Source organism: Saccostrea echinata, unplaced genomic scaffold, assembly GCF_033153115.1.
Source record: "Saccostrea echinata isolate AGI-Se365-2 ecotype Australia unplaced genomic scaffold, CSIRO_AGI_Sech_v1 ptg000030l, whole genome shotgun sequence".
In the NCBI taxonomy this organism is placed as follows: Eukaryota; Metazoa; Mollusca; class Bivalvia; order Ostreida; family Ostreidae; genus Saccostrea; species Saccostrea echinata.
In genome coordinates, this window is record NW_026889779.1 from 23,470,902 (window position 1) to 23,493,578 (window position 22,677).

General features: G+C 31.5%; 1 protein-coding gene across 1 annotated transcript; it reads left to right on the plus strand.

Moving 5' to 3' along the window:
* The first annotated feature begins 10,774 nt into the window (after positions 1–10,774).
* On the plus strand, positions 10,775–12,184 carry LOC133196575 (probable serine/threonine-protein kinase clkA). The gene is made up of 3 exons (XM_061332444.1): positions 10,775–10,850; positions 11,060–12,035; positions 12,136–12,184. The coding sequence occupies exons 1-2, from the start codon at positions 10,793–10,795 to the stop codon at positions 11,998–12,000; spliced, it is 999 nt and encodes a 332-aa protein (XP_061188428.1). The 5' UTR covers positions 10,775–10,792; the 3' UTR covers positions 12,001–12,035; positions 12,136–12,184.
* The last annotated feature ends 10,493 nt before the right edge of the window (positions 12,185–22,677 follow it).

Genomic DNA, 22,677 nt, shown 5'->3' on the forward strand with positions numbered 1-22,677 from the left:
ATTCATGATCAGTTTTTGGGAAATAAAACAAAACACGTACTATCTGCGTGGACACGAAGAACGTGTATGCTCGTTCAATCTTTTATGAGCACTATTTTTGGCTTAAAAAATCGATTTTGTTTTAGATTTTCGAAATGATAATTAGTTCATTATCAGTTACTGTTCATAAGAGAAAAGGGAAGGAAAACATGTTTACAAAATATATTTAAATGAAAATGAACTAGTTTTGTGTTAGCTCGACTTCATGGTTAATAATCAACAACTAATGTACATGTAACAATGGAAGTAAAATTGTCTCCTGCGTTGAAGTTAAAATAATTGAATTTTTAAATACCGAATTTTGTTTTCTACAATTAATTCATGAAGTATCTTTGTCCATAACAGAGCGGACAGAGTCGTTCTTGTTTCCATAATAATACAACCATTTTGTCAAATCTATGGATCTCCAGAATTCATTTCTTTTTTGAAAATAGCTTGACATATTCTTATTTTATTCTCGTACATGTACATATGCTTTTATATGTTGTTGAGGAGAAGAAAAGTAAAATATTTTGTATATCCAAAAATTTATAAGGAATCTTGTTTCACCTTTCAATTTATTCTGCTTATTTTTCATTTTAATATTACAAGAAATGTAGTTGTTTTGTAGAATATCAAAGGAAATGTTACGAACCTTTGTCTGTTTGATAGTATTTTTATTACCTTTGACGTATACGAGATACTTCCTTGTGATTCCGTTAAATTTAACACATGTTTAAGTACACCATTTTTTTGTTGGTTTTATAACTTTATCCCTTAAATACAGACAAAAAACTTGAAAATTATAAAGAAAGAGATATAAATAAATGGGCATAAATAAACGCTTGTTTCTTCTTTCATAAAATGTATCGAACATCGAACATGATGGACAAACTCTTCAAGCATATTTAGTTTTGCAACAGATTTTTAATACACAAAATTCTTAATATTAAGTCTGAAAATAAAAATATGACCAGAAATAATTATAGACAATGAAAAGCATCCGTTAATGGTGGCCTACATTCATTTTTCATTTCTCTAACAGATAGCTGGATACCGGAATTTCTCAGATGAATGGGCTAAATAAGGTTTCATATCCAATATTCATGAATAAGCATTTTTATGAAACCCCAAAAGGTTTAAGAACCTGTTTAGGTTCCCCCACTCAAAGTTATGAAATTAATTAAAAAAGAGAAAGAAAAAAGAAAAAAAAAAGAAATAACCCTTTCTTAAAGGAAACAACCCGTTCTTAAAGGAAAAAAGCCTTTCTTTATGAACTAATGAATGATTAATAAATAATATTTCTATACAAGTTATGAAATGTATGTCTACATATAACATCTTTCAATTTTACGATTTATTTTAGCCCATTAAGGTATAGACAAGAAAGCGTTTTATTTTTAGTTCCCTTGGAAAAAGGTAAAAATTCTTTGGGTCAATGGAATCTCCATTTGGGTGGATGCATAATGATTGAAGTAATCATTACCCAGTTGTTTTTGAAAGACATATAGAGGATACCTTCCAAGTTTTTTTTTATTACTTTCTGCATATAGGGTTTTAGTAATCCAGTTGAATCGATACGCAAGAACATGCTCTACATATGGACAATTTCTAAAACGAGGCAAGCTCTCGACAAATAAGTTGATGAAACAGGGTTATCAACAGTCTCATTTGAAGTCATCATTTTGCAAATTTTATGGTCGATTAAAGGACCTTGTAAGCAAATACAACCTATCATTAAGTCCAATGCCGACTGACATTTTTCATACTAATTGTTAGGCCATTATTTACACAATGAAATGTCTAAGGATTTTCCCGTTTTTTTCCGATCATGAAAAGGAACACACGGTTGGTGTGACCGGTCGGCAGGGGATGTTCACTCCTCCATGGCACCTGATCTCACCTCTGATGTGGAGGTCCATATTTGCTCTGCTACAGATTTTTATTGCTTTAATAGACTTTGAGCTTGAATACTGTTTGTTTTTCTATATTTCATTTCTACTTCCTCTCTATTCCATGTCTGGAGGCTATAATTTGAACATGAGGAGTAAGTCTTCTGTGTATCTTTAAATAGAAGCTAACGTTTGTTTGTTTATTCTTTAATGTCCCTCGAGAATTTTTCACTCATACGGAGACTTGGTAGTGAAGGGCTGAAAATTTAGATATATTCTCGGCACAGGGCTATTGAGCAGTGAGGAATCTTATTTTTGCCAGCACCTACTGTGTCACGGGACCTCGGTTTATACGGTCTCATCTGAAGGACCCGTCTCCACGTCCCGCAATTGGATTCGAACCCGATTCGAAGGAACAAATCCTTACTTCTTGAGCAAATGCTCTAGATTTGGCTGATGAAGAGTCTGCTGATGTTCAAAATTTTCCCACTTCATGTCCCCACCGCCCTAAGACAATGTATTTGGTAAATATAATTTTTGCCCCGTAATGAGTCTTTCCTATTACAGATTTTATCTTTTCTGTTCCAGTAATTTTCAAAAAAAATATAAAAGCCCCACCATAGCTTTTCTTGTCTAGTCATTCATAATTTAATTAACTAGTCATCATAATCTCTGAAGAAAATAATCTGGCAAGAAATATGTATCAAAATAAACTCAAGAATTTTTATGAATGTTGAGACTGGCCTAGGAATTCAAAGGAAAACTAAAAGAAAGTGTGAAATAATCGGCAGACGGACGTACTCAAACAGTAGTGCTCATTTAAACCTTTTATACCCATCGGCTAAAAAAAAAAAATTAAAATAAATCGAACCATTTTTTGTAAGGTATCAAGAAGACAAAATAAAAAGGTTAATCATTAGCGTGAAAATTTTAATGTTATCCATTAAAGAACTTTTCATAGGTATGCAAGTTCTGTTCAAGTTATATAACTGTTATATTTTTTTTTTCAAAGGATCTGTTCTCCACAGTTAAAATGCATTATGAATGGAACATTTGAAATTGCTCAAATACAACTATATTATGCCAAGTATATAGCTTTATGCATTTCCTTTTTTGAAATAGTTTACATTGATAGGATGAACGAATCTTAATTTTAAATTTCATAATTTCAATATATTAAAGAAAGAAACATTATTGCGCTGGATTGAAACACTGTCTAATAACATTTAACTTCTAATTAAAAATCTTTGATGTTTAGCATTGCTGAATCATACCGTGACTTTCAAATAGTGTACTTGTCACCATTCTTGTCATCTTTCTAAATAAGACAACAATTAACTAATCAGTGTAATTAAGAAACATTTGTTTGTTTTCATGTTATGTTGTGTATAACACAGTATTTGAGAGAATCAGAACCTATATAAACCTGCATCCTTTTTGCTATCGTATCCCACCTCCATAGATAGGCCACTGCTGCTACCAGTCCCAGCCTCCTCCCCACAGCTCTTACAATGACGAGGACCTTGTCTATTCTAGTACTCTTGTTTGGGGTGTCACTCGCTCTCTTCAATGGTAAATACTCTTTAAGTTTTTCATGTCACATCTCATTCTTTATTTTTCAAATAAAGCATACAATTTTTTTTTAATCTCATCTAAAATGATAAGCGGGGCATTTAATCTCTTTAATAAATGTTGCAATTTATGTATCAGTTAATCAACAAATTTCACGTGTAACGTTTGTCAGTGTTGTGACGAACGTATATTCAAAACCTTGCAACTGCTAATAATCTTTCTCAGGCAACAAATCAGTATCTTGTAATTTTTTTCTCTTTTAGATATGAAAGTTAAATTTTCTTCTTTTTTTTTCGTGATTTGACATTTTCTTGATTTAGGTTTATTATTATTTTTACCGCTACAAATTCCAAACGGTATTTAATTAGATTTTGGTATTTATGTATTACCTCTTTTAAGGTACACCCACCCAAGATAGTAAAATAAACATGGCGTATTTGATTGAGGAAACATTACATGAGTTTAAGCATTTAATATATTTTGTTTGTGTTAATGTTTAGGTATGAATAGAAATGGTTTTAATGGGTTTAATAACAACGGCTTCAATAATGGATTGAACAACAACGGCTTCAATAATGGATGGAACAACAACGGCTTCAATAATGGATGGAACAACAACGGCTTCAATAATGGATGGAACAACAACGGATGGAATGGTTGGAACAACAACGGATTTCATGGCATGGGTATTATAGGAGGAAGATCAATGTACGGCTAGAGTATTTAGAGGACGCTGAGATCAATCAAACAAAGGTTAGTGACCAAGTAAATCTAACTTAAAGGTTATTTGTATTCAAAAATGTATATTTTTTTTCTTGGATAAATACTTTGTTGTTATATTTTTCAGATTTTTCTGCAGAGGATTCAGATTGTTCAAAAATAAAAAATGAAATACAAATAAATCATTTGAATCAATTTGTATAGTGATTTGTCTTCTGATAACAAAATTTAACCATGATGTTTATTAGCGGAAGCATCAGAATTATGAAATATCTCTATTGGGAGAAACAAGAGAAATAGACACCATGGAAAACATTATATTTCTTGTTTTTTTAAATTTCTTAGATAACCTTCCATCTCAATTATTCAACCTCAACAATTGATGCTTATAATAAACATTTTTTCTTAAGAGTTATTTTCGCATGAAATAAGGTCCTAACGAATTAGATGATTTTAAAATAAAATGGCCGATACTGATGATGAAAATACCTTAATTAAAAGATGTGTTCAATTTGTTAATCATCAAGAATTAGAAAAGTAGAAATTAAAAAAAAAATTGAAAAAAAAACTGAGTAACATCAAATGATTTATATATATTGCTTAAAGGATGATATAACGTTTTACAAATAAATTAGTAGACCCATTATTTTCGCAGTGAATCGTCTACAGATTTTTTTTATTTGCCCGATCATAACAAGGAGCGCACGACAGGTGTGACCGGTCGACAGGGAATTCTTCTCCTTAACACCTGATCACTGATGTTTAAGAGGTCCATGTTTGCGCGCTCTGCTCTCAATTTTTATTTTTTCAATGGAATATTAAGCTTGATTACAGTTCGTTAACAGCATATCTCATCATAATAAAAAATTGATTGGAACAAAAACTGAAAATAATAATTAATTTGAAACTTGAAACAGATCTGAATTGTGTGTTTCATAAATTAAGCCAAGAACGCTAGAATATATTAATGATTAAAGTCACAATAGTGGCAAAGTGCAACATACCAAGGTGTTTTGTCGTTTATTAAAATGGAGAGTGAGGGCGGTTTCTTGAAATGCTGCGATATAACAAAAACTGTGAGTTGGGTTCGTGGCAGTACACAGAAATGTTAGAGAATGAGAAGTTCCATAAATGAGTTATTTCATTAAAAGAAATTCGCATTGGCAATTGTACATAAAAGTACATAAAGTTTATTTCAATTTTTGAAATCTAACAATATTTTTTCTTTTATATCTTTTGAAAACTGGTTGCTGTTATCATTCCATTAACAATCATACTGAATGATTAAACTGCTTCTAAGAACCTGGTGTTTGAAAGATTTCAAATTTAAGAAGTGGGCTCTTCAATCATTGTACTGTAACACCCTAATACTTATAACTATAACACCCATTCTATACGAATAATTTATACAGTTATAAAGATAAACATTTACAAATGTAATGCATTCTTCCTTCGATCTCGCAATCTCCACCCCGCTTTAACAAAAAAGGCGTATGAAACATTTCTAATTCTGTTTAAGCAGAAAGGCTGCAAAAAAAAAAATAAATAAATAAATAAATAAATAAAAAAAAAAAAATAAAAATAAATAAATAAATAAATAAAGATATATTCTTACTTTCATACTCATGAAATTTGATTGCAATAAACAGAATGTTTCGAAACGATGACATGGTCGATTAAAATATTGTAGAAAACGATTTAAAAAGTTTAGTTTTATATACCGGTAGGTTTTGATCTTCAGCCAGAGTAAGATATAATGAGTAACAATAAAAAGAAATTTCTTTTCCAAAATCCAATAACTAAATATTGTAGCAACATGTTTTTTTTTCAAAGTATATACATTTGATGCACGGAGCGTGAAGAAAATTCAGAGATCTACGAACACAATATAAATTTGAAACAAGATAAGATAAACCATTGTCAGTCTCAAGATCATTTTGTTCCTTGATGAGTTGCTTTTCTTTCTTCACAATTTAGTGAAGTTCTGTTCATTATAAACTAAATAATCAAATACGTACTATAATGTAAGAAAATATTATAAATATACTGCTTAAATAATTTCGTCTTTATCTTTCTTTGGGTGTTTTATCGGAACCTGTACGGTGAAATTGACATTGATATTGAATTTTAGAAATTCACATTTTTTGACCTCTTTAGATATATTGACGACGTATTTCAATTAACAATGGTTATTTCCATTCTTATGTCGACACGATATATCCCGTTGAGCTTGAGATAAAAGATACCACAGAGTCTGACACATCTGTTTCATATTTAGATATTTTACTTGAAAAAGACGTTAATGGTAATCTAACAACCAAGCTTTATGATAAACGTGATGACTTTTACTTTTCAATCGTCAACTTCCCTTACTTATGCAGCAATATACCTTCATTACCTGCATACAAGGTTTATATCTCTCAGTTGATTCGATACGCAAGAGCATGTTCTACGTCTGTACAATTTCTAAAACGAGGTAAATTATTGACAAAGAAGTTGATGAAACAAGAATATCAGCAGTCTCGTTTAAAGTCATCATTTCGTAAGTTCTATGCTTGATACAATGACCTTGTCAGCAAATTCAATTTATCATTGAGTCAAATGCTGACTGTCGTTTTTCATACTAATTGTTAGGCCATTATTTACACACCTGATCCCACCTCTGATGTTTTGGAGGTCCGTGTTTGCTCTGCTCCTATTTTGTATTGTTTAATGAACTTTTGTCTCGAATACTGTTCGTTATCCCCATATATTTCACTCTAGTAAGATAGATTCCATTTCCACCGTAAACAGGGCAAGAACAGAGGTGGGATCAGGTGCGTAGGTGAAATAAGTATCCCCTGTCGATAGGCCAAAACCGCCGTGAACCCTCTGTATTGATGAAGTAAACGGATTGTAGTATGAAACATGTCAATCAAAATACAGCCTAGTGATAGGTTGAAAACAGGGTCTTTATATCGACCACAGAATTTGCAAAATGATGACTTTGGTGAGATTGTAAGAAGTTCAGTTACTTTAACTTATTTGTCAGAAGCTTCTATCGGTCTAAAAATTGATTGTACTCGGAACATTCTCTTGTGTACCGAATCAGCTGGGAGGCATAAATACCATATATTCAATTGATATTGGAATATCACTACAAAACCAATGGAAGTTTATGATGGAAAAGCTGAAGTCATCACGTTTGTCATATAGTTGAAATTTTAGTTGGTCATGAATGTCTATAGTCAGTAAAACAGCTGTATATTAAACAGATATGCCAGGTTGTGGTGTATTTTATTTTGAGTTCAACGGGATATTATATGACACAATATTCATGTATCCACACTTTTCTGCATGTATAACAGATAAACTTTCTAAAGTATACTGTTATTTTTCTAAATATCTTGAGCAATTAATAACTGGTTCACATTTTTTGACAAAATCAAAAGCATCCCAGTCCAGTACACTAAACAGTTTTTCGAGTTTTTAATGATAATGAAACATTTACAGGAGTTAATTTTCTTACGCTTACTTTACACATTGACTTATGTTGTTCGAATTTTTTTTTTTGTTTTCTTTCAAAGCTTTTCAGGAGTTGACGAAAATTATATATGACTTCTAACATGGACCTGTTGCTTCCGTTGGACTACGATCACTACATATATTTGACTTCCATGAATGTCATGCGGGACCTTAATCTTAATATAATCTTAACCTTAATCTCGGCTGTAATTTGGAATGGTTGATATATTAGACGGACGAATTCATCGAATTTTGGAAGATTTCTTCATAATTCATGTTTGGAAATTCAAACTCAACTTCGGTATTATTTTTCACCTAGGTGACATTGGCCTTTGCTCCAAGTAAGTCTCTTAATCTTTTTTACTGCCTTGCAGCAAACGGCAGTGTCATCTAGGTGCAAAATAATACCTAAAACCGGTCGAAGCTAAGTTTGAATTTCAAGACATGAATTATGAAAGACTGTCCGGTAAAGGTATAAGTTCAAATATTCAGCAAAGCTAAATCTAAGCCGAAATTATTTGAATCTCTGTTAACTAGGTGGTAGCATTTCACGCATAGTGATTCCTATATATCTTTTATAGGCATGAAGGAAACATGCTGTTATTATCCGATTGGAACTTTCAAAGAAAATGGTTTCATGGTTTAAACAAATTATCCTTGTAAGGTACATCAAAGAGACAAACACTGACTGAATCTGCAGTGAGAACATATATTTAAACCCTCCTTCACAAATATCAAGGCACTGAAAATAAGATCTGTGTTACTTGAACACTTTCTCGTGGTTTTTATTCCTTATAACTTAGATTTCATAATTGTATTCACCTCACGATTTTATGTAAATTACAAAAAAAAAAGCGAGTCGTTTTGTAAACAAATTAAATCTGTGATATTAAAATATAATTTAAAACTTCAATTCACAATTTTCTAAAATTTATTTTTTAATCATTTAATTTTTATTACAGTGATTTAAAAAAAAAGTACTTTCTATTCTGATTTAAATGGTTGCAGATCCACTGGGTGATTGTGATGGGGCATCGAGGAGGGGGGAAGGGGTTGGGTGGTATCCTTCCCCCTAAATTTCCAAAAATTAGGTTACATGTATGCAAATTTAAGGTCAGACGATACGTTCCTCAAATATCTGTTTTGTATATCTTCGTATTGTGTGGAAAACATTCCAAATTTTAATTATCTTCTGAGTTCTAAACTGGTTTTAAATTGTCTTTTAAATAATGAAACACTAACAAATGTGTTATTGGCTAATTAAGTTTTTTCCTAAAGGATTTTATAGGAAACAACATCCTCTGGTATCTTGCACAAATGCCTGGTAAGGTACCTTGATTTTTTGCGAGTAAACACGTTAAAGTAGCAACACTTCAGTGACAAAATCTTAGAAAAAAATATATATTATTGAGGAAGGTATCGTCTGTCCTTAATGGTTCAATGCTGTCATGATATTGAAATAGGCATTTCAAAATTATATTACTATATGAAGGAAATAGAAGATATGGTAAAATCTGACTTACGTTGATTCAACTTTATTTCGAAAAGTCAATATCAGAGGAGACAAACCTGCCATAAGCTAATTGATGTTTAAAAAGTCTTATGATATGACATTTGTTCTGAAGTTGTTACTTTATTGCCTTGGCAACTCTTTAAAACGCCTTCACTAACCTCAGGAAGTAGAAAAGAAATGTTCTATTTAATGTAAAACGGTAGTCATCGGTCTATATGAATTAAACACACTTCAATTACCAAGTGTCAAAATTAGGAGAATTTGAAGAATTTCTGAGGCTAAAAATGTGACAATTTCAGTAGTGATATATTTCAAATTTTCTTAGCTTCTTAGCTAAAAAGGCTATAGAATTAATTCCTGACTGATAGATGTAATAAAATTATTCATCAAAGAAAATATTCTAAATAATATTTACCATCAAGTGCAAATATAACGGCGATTCAAATGTTTAGATTTATTCTACGAACTCAGTAATTGATATGTACCCCATAAGATAAGCAATAAAAAAAACTAACCAAATCAACTGGTAATGTTTTATTTTGTTAGCTTTATACATAAATTAGGATGATTTCACAAAGTTCATAAAATTAAATGAAGTTATAGTCCGAAGTCAGAAAATCCAAGGTACAAAGAATACCCTTATTTTCGTGATGTTTTGTCATTTTTCCACCTAGGTGATAAACTTTTCTTCGAACACTCCGAAGAACAGTAAAATATCCATGATGAACGTAGTGAAAACATTACTGTTACACAGTATTAGATTAATTCCTAACATCTCAGAATTACAGGATTTAATGTAAATTCGCTTCGACTAACCTGACAAGAAATCGTCCTTAATTCATATTTGGACACTAAATGCTTATTATTCATACAAGAGCAAAGTGAAATCTCTTTAAAATTCCGACAAATTAAAACATATCATGAACAATATTGAATTTTGTTAAAATAATCTAGAATTACTTGAAATAACCATTAAGTAAAATAAATGTAATATGACAGCTGAAGGGTGATATTCTATATGCAATTCGAAAACATAAAACGACTAGATATTATTTCAGACATATGTGCTAGAAGAATTTATATGATATCCACTTTGCTTTACTTGCATTAAATAAAATGAATAGATAAATAAACAAGCAAATAATAATTCAAGAAAAAAATAAAAAAAAATTCTAATACGTTAAATGTATATTTTTAAAAATCAATAATAGATTTTAAAAGTCAAACTTTTCTTGTATCTCAAAGTATAAAACAGGGTTTACGTGTCTAATCAGACACGGAATACGTATCTAGACGATGGTTTTGCAGATTGTAAGCGCTGAATTTTACAACAACTGGTGTGTTTGTTAACTGTAGCAGTATATGTTGTCTTGTTAAATGAATATTCTGAAAGTCTTACTAATCAATGTAATTAGACAAACATTTGTTTTGCTTTAATCTTACGGTGTGTTTTACACAACCTGAGTGAAAACTAAAACCTATATAAACGTACCCAGCTTGCCATCAAATTCATCCCCGACAGCCAGAGGAAACCTGCCATACCGTTCCGGTTTTTGCCGCTCATTCTTGCACAATGTCTAAATCTTTCCTGGTATTAGTTCTCTTGTTTGGAGTATCGATTGCCTACAATGGTAAGTTGTTCTGGACCGAAAGGCTATGGAAGTATTTTCATCCTGCAGATCACATTGTCATATGGAATTTTGGTATTCTTTATCTCTTTGGGGAATATTAAAAAAATATATTTGTGTAAAAGATTTTTATGGCAATCCTTTTATTCAAATTATATTATATATAGTATCTTTAAGTAAGATTTGTATTTTTAAATTGATTTTAATTATAGGAAGTAATAGAAATGGCAGAATGATTGGTCGTAGACTAAATGGTCTCAACAGTAATGGACTAAATGGCAACAGCAATGGTGCCAGCAACAACCGTTTGAACAGCAATGGTTTTAACAGATTCAACACCATTGGTTTGAGTGGATTAAGCAACAACAGGTTTAGTGGATTCAACAATAATGGTTTCAATGGGTTCAACAATAACGGTTTTAATAATGGTTTTAATGGTTTCAACAACAATGGTTTCAATAATGGTTTTAACAACAATGGTTTCAACAACAATGGTTTCAATAATGGATTCAACAACAATGGTTTCAATAATGGTTTCAACAACAATGGTTTCAATAATGCTTTTAATAATGGTTTCAGCAACAATGGTTTTAATAATGGTTTCAATAATGGTTTCAACAACAATGGTTTTAATAATGGTTTCAATAATGGTTTCAACAATGACTTTTTTAATGATGGTTTCAACAACAATGGTTTTGGCAACAATGGTTTCAATGGCTTCAATAATGGTTTCAACAATTTTTTTAATGATGGTTTCAACAATAATGGTTTTGGCAACAATGGTTTCAATGGCTTTAACAACAATGGTTTTGACAATAATGGTTTCAATGGCTTCAATAACAATGGGTTCAACAACAATGGCTTCAATGGGTTAAACAATGGCTTTGATGGGCTGAACAACAATGGTTTCAATGGGTTCAACAACAATGGTTTCAATGGGTTCAACAACAATGGTTTCAATGGGTTCAACAACAATGGTTTCAATGGATTTAACAATAACAATGCTTTTAGTGGACTCAACAGTAATGGACTTAACAACAATGGTTTAAGTAACAATGGTCTTACAAACAATGCACTCACTAACACTGGTGAGAACAACAATGGGGCAGCGGGAGGCATTGAAAGTGGACAAGGACGACAAACATATGGCTAAATAGACGAGAATTCTTAAGATGCAATCATATACAAGTGAGTACATAAGGACTGTAATTAAGTTACTGTTTTCTTGCTGAAAATTAATTACATACTAATGATTTATTAATAATATGGTTTTATTTTTTGATTTCAGATTAAAAATAAGACTCAGAATGTGTTCTTGGATTAAAATATTTCTTATATTGCTGACTTTTTTGCTTTTTTATCCTGACTGTATAATACAAATCTAAAATTAGAATAAATAGACAACATCGTTGTTTTAGCATGAAGGTCTTGTATACTTGACGTTATGATGTGACCAAATCAGAATTATTGCTATGAAGTAAAAATAACTGCAGATCTAGAGTGTATTGGCATAAAAGTACTTTTAAGAGAAACTTCATTCTTATTGATGAATTTTTAGATCATATGATAAAATATGTTCAAGAAATTAATTGAACAAATTAAAGTCTACATTTTAGGGGTATCTTCCTCAACTCACTCAGAATCATTTGGAAAAACTTGAGGCATTACATATTATCACAACATAAATAAACTGAAAACTAGAGAATTCGGAAGAATTATTTAATCATAAATTGATGTCCTTTCGGTCATGAACAGTAATCTGAAAGATTATTTTCACAGGGCTTAGGGAAATGTAGGTAACAAAATACATGGTATAAGATATGGTAACACAATTGAGCAGCTAAATACATACGCTTTATGCTGAGAAAACACACGCTTTCATTATGCCAGCACCATCCATACCATCAGTCGATATTTAAAAATTAAGGATTATCTCCCTCATGCATATCTCTGATCCTTCGACGTATTTGGGTTCAGTCTTTGGCGCCCCTTTTTCAGCTCTTTCAGGATTTTTTTATTTAAATATTTCGGATTTCAAACATTCGGCATGAGTATCACTAAAGAGACATAATTTGTCGAAATGCGCATCTGGTACATCAAAATTGGTATGGTATAAAATTTGCATACTGTGATCTTTTCAGTTAAATTTAAGGGAGATCAATAATTTCTCCTTCAGACTTAAAAAAATAGTGCCCTAAATATTAAAACGAACCCCATACCCAGAATCGAGGATAAAGATGATTAAAAAATTGGTTTAATATTATTATATAGGTTTATCGGTTTAATTATCAACGCACATATTTTAGTACTTAAAAAATTTTGATAGTAAAAAATTAAGTATTACCTCTTAAGATAAGATGATCACAGATAAGCTGTTGATTTAAAAACAAAAATAATATATCCGTGGGTGAAATGATATTATTATACCTCTACTGATATTTTCCCTATACAACATAAGATCGTTAGATGTGACTAATTCCCTAGAAATCGTTATGAATTGACTAATCCCCTTGCGTTAGTCAAGTGAGCTAATCCTTGCTTCGAAAGCTAATTCCCAGTTATCCGTAATCCTCTAGATTTTACTTTTACATTGGTATGATATGTGAATGGACTAATCCCCGTGTGTTAGTTCAGTGAGCTAATTCCTGCTTTGAAATCACGCTATCTGAATGCTCTAGATCTTATGTTTGTATCGGTATAATAAAACAGTTAAAACTATATCATTGCGGGAGTTAGCAAGATTCCAGTTCCCCTCGACCAGGACTATTTCCCTCGGCTTCGCCTCGGGAAATAGTCCTGGCCTTAGGGAACTGGAATCTTGCTAACTCCCTCAATGATATACTTTAACTGTATAATAATAATCAGTGAGGGAGAAACTTCAGGAGTACTGTAGAACAACATATGAGAGAAGTGGTGTTAATCATATTTGGATAAAAAAAAATAAAAAGAACGTTCAAAAAATTTGAAATCCTGAACTTTACTAAAACCAATGACATCAAGACGTACGACTTTTCAACACTTTATACAAACATTCCCCACGATATATTTATGACCAAACTTTTGACATCATAGACAACTGCTTCTTAAGTAAAAATGAAACTCGCAGATTTGCATACCTCCTCATTGGTCATTTATAAACTTCATTTGCCAAAAAAAAAAAAAAAAAAAAAAAAAAAAAAAAAAAAAAAAAACAACAACAAAACAACAAAACAAAACAAAAAACAAAAACCTGTTTCTACTCACAAGTAAGTCAAGGTTGATATCAAAAATATGCTTTAGATTCTCATTGATAAAATCTTTGTAGTTTCTTTTAGATCAAGTCTACATGTACCAACAATCTATTGGATTTCCCATGTGTCTTTATTGTGCCCGTTATTAGAAGACCTGTTTTTGAATTAAAAAGAAAAAGAATTTATTCAAAAACACCTATATGAAAAGAAGATTAATACCCCCACGACACATTATGATGTCAATTTTTTACGTCATTATTCTTTACGAAGTATTGTTATTTACCAAGTTTGTATGCGAAGATGAATTTAAACTTTTTTCTGTGGAATAAACTTACCTCTAATAAATCTGAAAATTCTGAATTGATAAAACGTTGATGATATTTCTAAATGACGAATTGAAGGCCACAGCAAGAGGTTTCTTTTCGTGTTAATGGGTTTAAAAAAAAAAATTACCTTCTCTATATATTAGGCATAGCCCCTATGCGTGTTAATTATTTAATGTCATAGAAACATCAACCTAGCCTTTAATCACTTGTCTTCAATGTTGATAAAACTCCCTTGGATAATGTAACTAAGACGGCATACTATACTGCTGCATGAAAACACCTTTAGGGAAGTAAAAAAGCCTTGGAGCCTGGAGTTTCCAAAGTGTAATAATATAACGATGTATAAAGAATGAAGCATCTTGTAAAATTAAATGTAGATTAAAAACTAAGTTAAAAAATGTTGTTGTTGTTTTTTTTTTTTTAAATATTAAGGATGAATACATTCTGAAATACCTGAATCAAATTTAGCCTTCAAAATTGTGAAGTTGTCACCATTCTTGTCAAACAATACAAAAAAAAACTTATCAGTGTTCTTAGAAAACATTTTTTTTTTGTTTTCATGTTATGTTGTGTGTTACACGATTCAATGGAGGGTTACAACTTACATACACTTGTTTCTCCTTTGTTGCCCACCCACCTAGGAAAAGGCTGTCCACATCTGCCATCATTTCATTTACCTGTTAACATCAGCTATGTCAAAATCATTGTTTATTCTACTACGCTTGTATTTTTGAATTTTGTTTGTTGAATCTCAATAACGATTTCATTTCCTTTTAAAATATTTCATTAACGTTCTCCAGATAAAATTGCACCAATTAGGACAAAAGTTACTTGTCCTTTTATGCGTGTATGTTTTCATTCTGGCAAAAGCAACATTCTTCTTTAAAAATTATCATAATTCTCAGTCAATTAGGTATTTTCAATTTATATTCTAGCTTTGAAAAGTAGTTGTTAGGATCTACACGGCATTTACTGGTTAATATTTACATCCACTGAATATTTTCTCCTTAATTTCTAACGAAACCCATTGCCGTTTATCAGTTCATGAACAACACTAGGCATATCACCTGTACGGATTTCTTGATCAGTGGCTGTTCCATCAATGAAACGTACTATGACATACATATCAATAATACAATAATTAATCTTTTTAATCCTACTTTTAATGATTATTTATACAGATATAAATATAAACAATAAAATGTCTTTCTTTGGTTGTTAGTACGGGAATTAACGTCTCAGCTATTGCAGAAAAAATTCACATAACCCGCTTACGCGGGTTATGTGTTTTTTCTGCAACAGCTGCGACATTAATTCCCGTACTAACAACCAAAGAAAGCATTTTATTGTTTAACAAGATACCTTAACAATATATGTCTCTACAAAATAAAGATAAAGCCATTAATTAATATTTTCATTAAATACCATTACTCCTATCTTGAATTGTGAAAATGGTGTTGTTTTTGTATGTAAGAGTTTCAAAATATAATTAAGGACCCTCTCTACACTGCACCCTATTTTCAGGGTACTTTTGTGTAATTAGACTGACCTACCATTTGATATACAAGTAGAATAAATTGTAATCTGAACTAAATCACATAATTTGAAATAAATCCAAGTATTCTAAACATTATATTAGACCAAGATAGAGTATTTGAAAAGTTTATTTGCATGTATTTTATCCATTTGAGTAAGTGAAGGCAATTTTTCTTTTCTATTACTTCATTGTCTTTGAAGATTTTTCCTGAATAAAAAAGGCACGCTCCCTTTTTGAAAAATGAGTTAGTTATTTTCAAAATATCCTCCTTTATGCTAAATAATTTTCTCAAAGTCCCAAAAACATTTTTCATCAGTGTATAGAGGGTCCTTAAATTAATATATTACCAAATATATCTTAAAATCTTTAAAAAAAATGAAACATATATTAATATATAACAAGAGGACATTCTCTTTACAATGGTGTCGTATGAACCACAGAAATATCACACGTGACAGGTTCTAGAATAATCAGAATCGTTGTCAATAGAGTTATGGATAATGAAGATAAAGACTAGAAGTAATCGATCTTGTGCAAAAAAAGAAGGTGTTATTATGCTTTTCAAATGCATAAAAACGCATATTGAAGGTTGTTTTAGCACCTTTCACAAAGACATAACAAGAAAACATTGATGTAACCATCAATTGTCGCCCGGGAAATAATGGAAATGAGTCTTGATCATCAAACCGCTTCGATATGTGTGAAAAAAGGCATGCGTCTAAATGATGGAGACGATAGTAGAGACTATTTTGAAAACTTATAGTCGGATGAAAATCGAACAAAAACGATACCCTTTTAAACTTTATCAATTCCTCAAGTAAATGTTGGCTGCATAAAATATAATTTGAAACCAGACACATGCATCACCTATTTTCAAAAATGTCTTTCACTTCAAGATTATAAAACACGAACTGTGTAAAGTACGTTTTTACGTTTTTATGCGATAAGTAAAATTCGATGTTTTAAAAAAAAAAAGACCTGTCGTTTTTTCGATAGTAAATGATAAGCAACTTTATATATTAAATATGAAAAACATATATATTTTTACAGATTCACTTTATGGAAGTAAATATATTGTGTATCTCGTAATTTATAAAGGGAAAGAACATTCTGATTAACAATCTTTTTAATGTTTAGAAAACCTTTAATTCTGAATAACTTCTCCCACCTCAATCCCCATATACCAACACTTAAACTTATATGTATAGAGCAGCCCGGTCCTCCGGGCTGCAATAAAGCAAAGTTTAAAGGCATAAGAATACAACGCAAATAATGGCGTTATGTCCTTACGCGAATCAAAAACATTATAACACAAGGAATCGTTTTTATACCTTTCAAAAAGCGTTATAATTAAAAATGAAAAGTGTTATTACACATTTTGAAATGGCATCATACTTTATTGTAATCAAGAATACATGTAGCTGCATGTAAATCTTCGATTATATGTAAGAAATAAAGAAAAGTTCATGTATATGAATTTTTAAGTAATAACCACTGAATTCGGGACAATTTTGTCATCATGTTGATTTGTACACGGTTTGCCCGATAGATTGACATAAGTGAAAAAAATTTCAAAACTTGACCAACTTAGGAATGGGGCCTAAGAACAAGGTACGGTTTCAATACAAATCTGGCCCTGTATTTTTCTTAGTACATTTGAAAGAGATCATTTTTCAGTGTAATTTTCTATCAGATAATATAGAGCACATGCATCGCCCACAAAGATTTTGAAAAATGGAATTTTTCAAAGGTTTTACACAACATATCAAAAATTAAAGTGGGCGAGGGCTGTGGAGAATATTTTCTTAAGGAAAATAACCCCCAAAGTGAGTCATATGGAAGCATTTTCTATTTAAAACTTAGAAATGTACCAAATTAATGACGTCATATTTCCAGAACGGCCCTCCTTCAAGCCATATTCTTTCACGATTTATCATATTTATATACTCAACTCATACTTAAGCCAAGTTCATAACTTTTTAAAAACAAACATTTTAGTGCACAATAAAGCCCAAACCGTACCCATGGATACATAGGGCATGAAGTCCAAATCGCACATTATAATACTGCAATACTGCAAACAGTTTGCAGCGAGTTATCCAGAAAGAAAGATTATGACCAGCCTAATCCCAGCCTCAATGGTCATCTACAAACCTTGGAGACCAATTCTAAAAAGTCATTTGGAATTCTCGTGAGTTCTAGTTTTACCACTTCATTAGCTGGCCTGTTTGTGTATTCTTACTCTGTATTCATATGGTGCAAAAGTTCAAGAACTTCTTCATGAAATGTAGGTCTTTTGCTTTTGCCTACATTTCGCCATTTAAATATATCGATGAAGTTTTATCAATAAACAATATTCATTTGCAGTTATACGTTCATTTGATATATCCATTTGAAAGACACACTGAGTCTGACACATCTATTTCATATAGTGGTCCTTTGTTAGAGGGTTGATAATTATTTATACTTCTTTAATAATTTTTGAAAATACAAGTTACAAAAGAGTTAGAATAGATTTAGGCTTTTAGCACAAGACCATGCGTTGAAATATCATATGTCTGCAAAGCATACATAGGAATGTTTGAGCCATGAAAAATATCATGTTGAATTTCCTAGCTTATCAAAGATTTCAGAAGACTTATTCAAATTAATCTGATTAATACACGGTCGAGAAGTTTGTTGAATACAGGAAACATGCTGCTTTCATTGCAAAAGAACTAACAAGCGACCTGTTTTTTTCTTTAAAACAATTTGTCCCTGGTGGAATTTGCAAATTTTAACAGACAAACTGTCTAGCTAGAGTAAGAAAAAAGTGTAAAGAACATTTTATCATTGTCACAAAACTAAAAATTATGAAGAAGGTTATTTTCGGAATATTTAAACATGGTCTTTCTTTGCCCTCAGAAATAAGCCTTTGTAAAAAAAAAAAAAAAAAAAAAAAAAAAAAAAAAAAAAAAAACCTCACTCTTTTATTCAAATTAGCAAGAAGTTTTCGTGTTTCAAACTTACCTTCATAAAACCAAGACAGTTTTAAAACAGGTTTTACTTAATTACGCAGGTGATTAATAATTAAGTTGTTTTTCCCTAAGAAATTAAATCTTTTCATTTCTATTTAATAGCGATACAGCACTATAGAGCTCTCCATTCTTTTACCTCTCAGGAAACTTTCAATCAAAGCTAAAGCTAACCGAATGACATAGTTCATACTATGATATATTTAGAGGCGTGTTAATGAATTTATTTGCATAGAAGCACCTGTCTAGCCTTAAATTATTTTCGTTAATTGTTGATAAAACTCCCTTGGATAATGCAATGAAATGTATGGTATAACGAACAGTATTCAAGCTCAAAAGTCCATTAAACAATACAAATAATGGAGCAGAGCAAACACAGACCTCTAAAACATCAGAGGTGGGATCAGGTGACATGGAGGAGAAATCATTCCCTGCCGACCGGTCACACCCGTCGTGTGCTCATTCTCATGATCGGGAAATAACGGTAAAAAAAACCGTCGACAGTTATTCAGTGTGAAAATAATGGCCTAACAATAAGTATGAAAAACATCAGTGAGCATTTGACTTAATGATAAATTGATTGATTGATTGTATATTGTTTTACGTCCCACTCGAGAATTTTTCATTCATATAGAGACGTCACCATATACCGGTGAAAGGCTTCAAAATTTGACCTTTACTCGGCACTCACTGCCAATAAGAGACACACCTTGTCATCGGTGTTTTGGTTTAGGGTAAATTGCAATATATTAAAAAATCGTTTATTTTTAAGAGGGGATTTACATTGTATATCACGAAACACGTTTTAAAAAATAAAACATTTGAAGCAAAGCTTTCTAAATGAAAATTTATATTACTATTAAAGTACATGCATTAACAGAAGTATATCTTATTCCCATTATATTTTATATCTATGCTGTTTGGTGCTAAGATTAAAAATATATCCAGATAAAGTTCATTACTTCCGGGTTAATTATGTAATTTGGATGTGCCTTAGGCTCAATGACATTCCAAACAACTTTCTCATTAGGAAATTAAAAGAAAAAAATCAGAATCAGAATACATTGTTTTCATGTATTTTACCAATGTATGTAAACAACAGTGATTTCTTTAAACCAAAATTGCCTTTAAACATTTTTCTTGAAAAAAATTAGCAGGTACCCAATGTTGAAAATGAACTTGATCAACTCAGTATGTACTCCTAAATATGATACATTTTTTTCTTATGGTCTAAAGAAAAAAAAGATTAGTGTTAAGATCTTCCTTAAAGATAATTCTAGTTTTACCTTTTAAAAACGCTTTAATAACATATATAATCACGTTATCTAAAAGCTGTCCGATTGATATCGAAAGTAATTCAAAAAAGTTACATTTTTGTGGCCTCATTCATTCATTACTTGGCCCATTTATTAACAGCTTCTTTTTTTTTTACTATAAATTGTCTGCTCATGTATGATTTCTGTATATATTTACGGTTTATTCCCCGAACGTCTACTCGCTAAAACAACTATTTAATTATCACACTCAATTAAAAGGCCCTCGAAGGGGTCCAGGTAGCGTTTACCTGTGTTATCTTGATTTAACAAAGTAGACAAAATTAAATGATTTAATATTTACTGATAAAATTGTGTACTAAAGCACATATTTATTGATTAAATACTTGCTATTATTGAAGGCACGGAACAAATATTTTTTTTTCATATACGTGTACATGTAATAAATATTTTTATTTAAAATACATTTAATTTCGAAAAAGAAACATAACTGTACAAGACATTTAAATTAACAAATAGCATGTTATAAATTATTTTCAAATAAATCTAACACTTGGTACTTGAAGCATCATTTACATCACATATTCACATTTTAAGCTTTGTTTAATCTAATTATTAAACATGGAGAACTTTTTTCACATCGCATTTGCAGGTCCATATAACGAAAAAGAAGGGGGGGGGGCATTTTTCTGAGCATAGACTTTTCCTGTAGTATAGTCTATTCCTCTAGATCTAATATGTAAATTTCATTTAGATGCTGCCCCTCTTACTTTCTGTTGCTGTAAAGTCGAGCGCTGGCGAATTCCAGCACTTGAAAAAAAAATCTACAAATATTTAGAGAAAGTCCACCCCTCCCCACACATGAACACACCCCTTAGAGAGCCCCTTAATTGAGTGTGATAATTAGATGTTGGTTTAGTCCAGTAGACGTTCGGGGAACACACCATATTTACTTCGGAGATCCATTGAAGACAGAAAAAGAAAACATTTGTTCTTTACATCTAATTTGTTGAATAGAAATCATCATTTTCGTTCTTATGTCAATTTTACACTCAGTGATGGCAGATTGCATTGTGAAACGATGCAATGCAACACCTTTATATTGAATCCGTATATTGTCATGTACATTGCTGTAGTTCACTGTTGCATCATCGCACCATCGAGGTTTAGATCGAGAGTGTGATGTCGCGGTAATACGATGACGATGAAGCAATGGCGCAATAGAACGATGACGATGATACGATGGCGCGATGAAGGGATAGCACGATAACGCAATGATGCGATAGCGATGGCACTATGGTGCGATGAATATGGCGTGATGGTACGATGACGATAAAGCGATGTTCATTATCGTTCCATAGTAGTAGCTCACCATCATCATCTCATTGTCGTGCCATTGCATCATCGTCATCGCGCCATAGCGCCATCGTCATTGTGTCATCGCGCCATCGACCCTTTAGTCGATGCTCGATGGTGCGATAGTGAAGTTCATGGTCCTCTCAGGATCCCATATCTATATTCTTTATCACGACTTAAAGATTGATTGTATGTTGTTATACGTCCTGTTCGAGAATATTTCACTCATAAAGACGTCATCACTAAATACCGGTGAAGGGTTTTAAATTTAGACCTTTACTAGGCACTTAGGGCCATTGAGCAGTGAGGGTTATTTATTGTGCAAACGCCTACCGTGACACGGGGCCTCGGTTTTTAAGGTCTCATCTAAAAGACCCACAACTTCCACTTCAAAATGCCGAGCGCTTGGCGAAGGAACGGTTGCTACCAATTTATTTTTATCGACTTGGGTCAGTGATTCGAACACACGACCTTCCGATCACGGAGCGAGCGCCCTATCGACATCGTGATCGGAAGGTCGTGTGTTCGAATTACGACCTACAGGAATTTTTCTTTAAATTAATTCTACACGTATATGTTCTCTTAATTCAAATTTTTTCTAATTATGTAAACTAGGAAAGAAATGCTTTGAATTATTTTATTTTTTAGTATAGTTTCGATGTGACAGCATAAATTTTATAAATGATATTGCTTAGCTCAGACCAAAGATGAAAATATATGTGTCCAAACAGAAGTGAAACAGAAACTTTGAAAAAGAACCAAAAATCCCAGTTAGTTTTTTTTTCAAATAAAACAAATATTGTGAAAATATACTCTACATAAAAAACAATAGATGTTTTGGACAGATTTAGTGAAAAGTTATTTTTTAAATAGAGTGCAATAAAATAATATTTTTACCGAGGGATTTAAAAACGCCTACGATTGTCATAAACGACAAAATTTATCTTTAAAAGATTCCTTATTTAAAACTGGCATGGCATATATGTCAATGGTTGGAATTCAAATTACAGAATGACCAGAAAACTTTATTTTCCCCAAGCTTTATTCATGTAGACCAATTTATATCGTGAAATAATAAATAGGTTTTCTATAC

What these genes read in the sequence shown, in the direction of transcription:
- LOC133196575 (XM_061332444.1), top strand. Translation starts at nt 10,793, where the DNA reads ATGTCTAAATCTTTCCTGGTATTAGTTCTCTTGTTTGGAGTATCGATT. An exon ending in AGTATCGATTGCCTACAATG is followed by an intron (nt 10,851 to 11,059) that starts GTAAGTTGTTCT and finishes TTTTAATTATAG; the next exon opens with GAAGTAATAGAAATGGCAGA.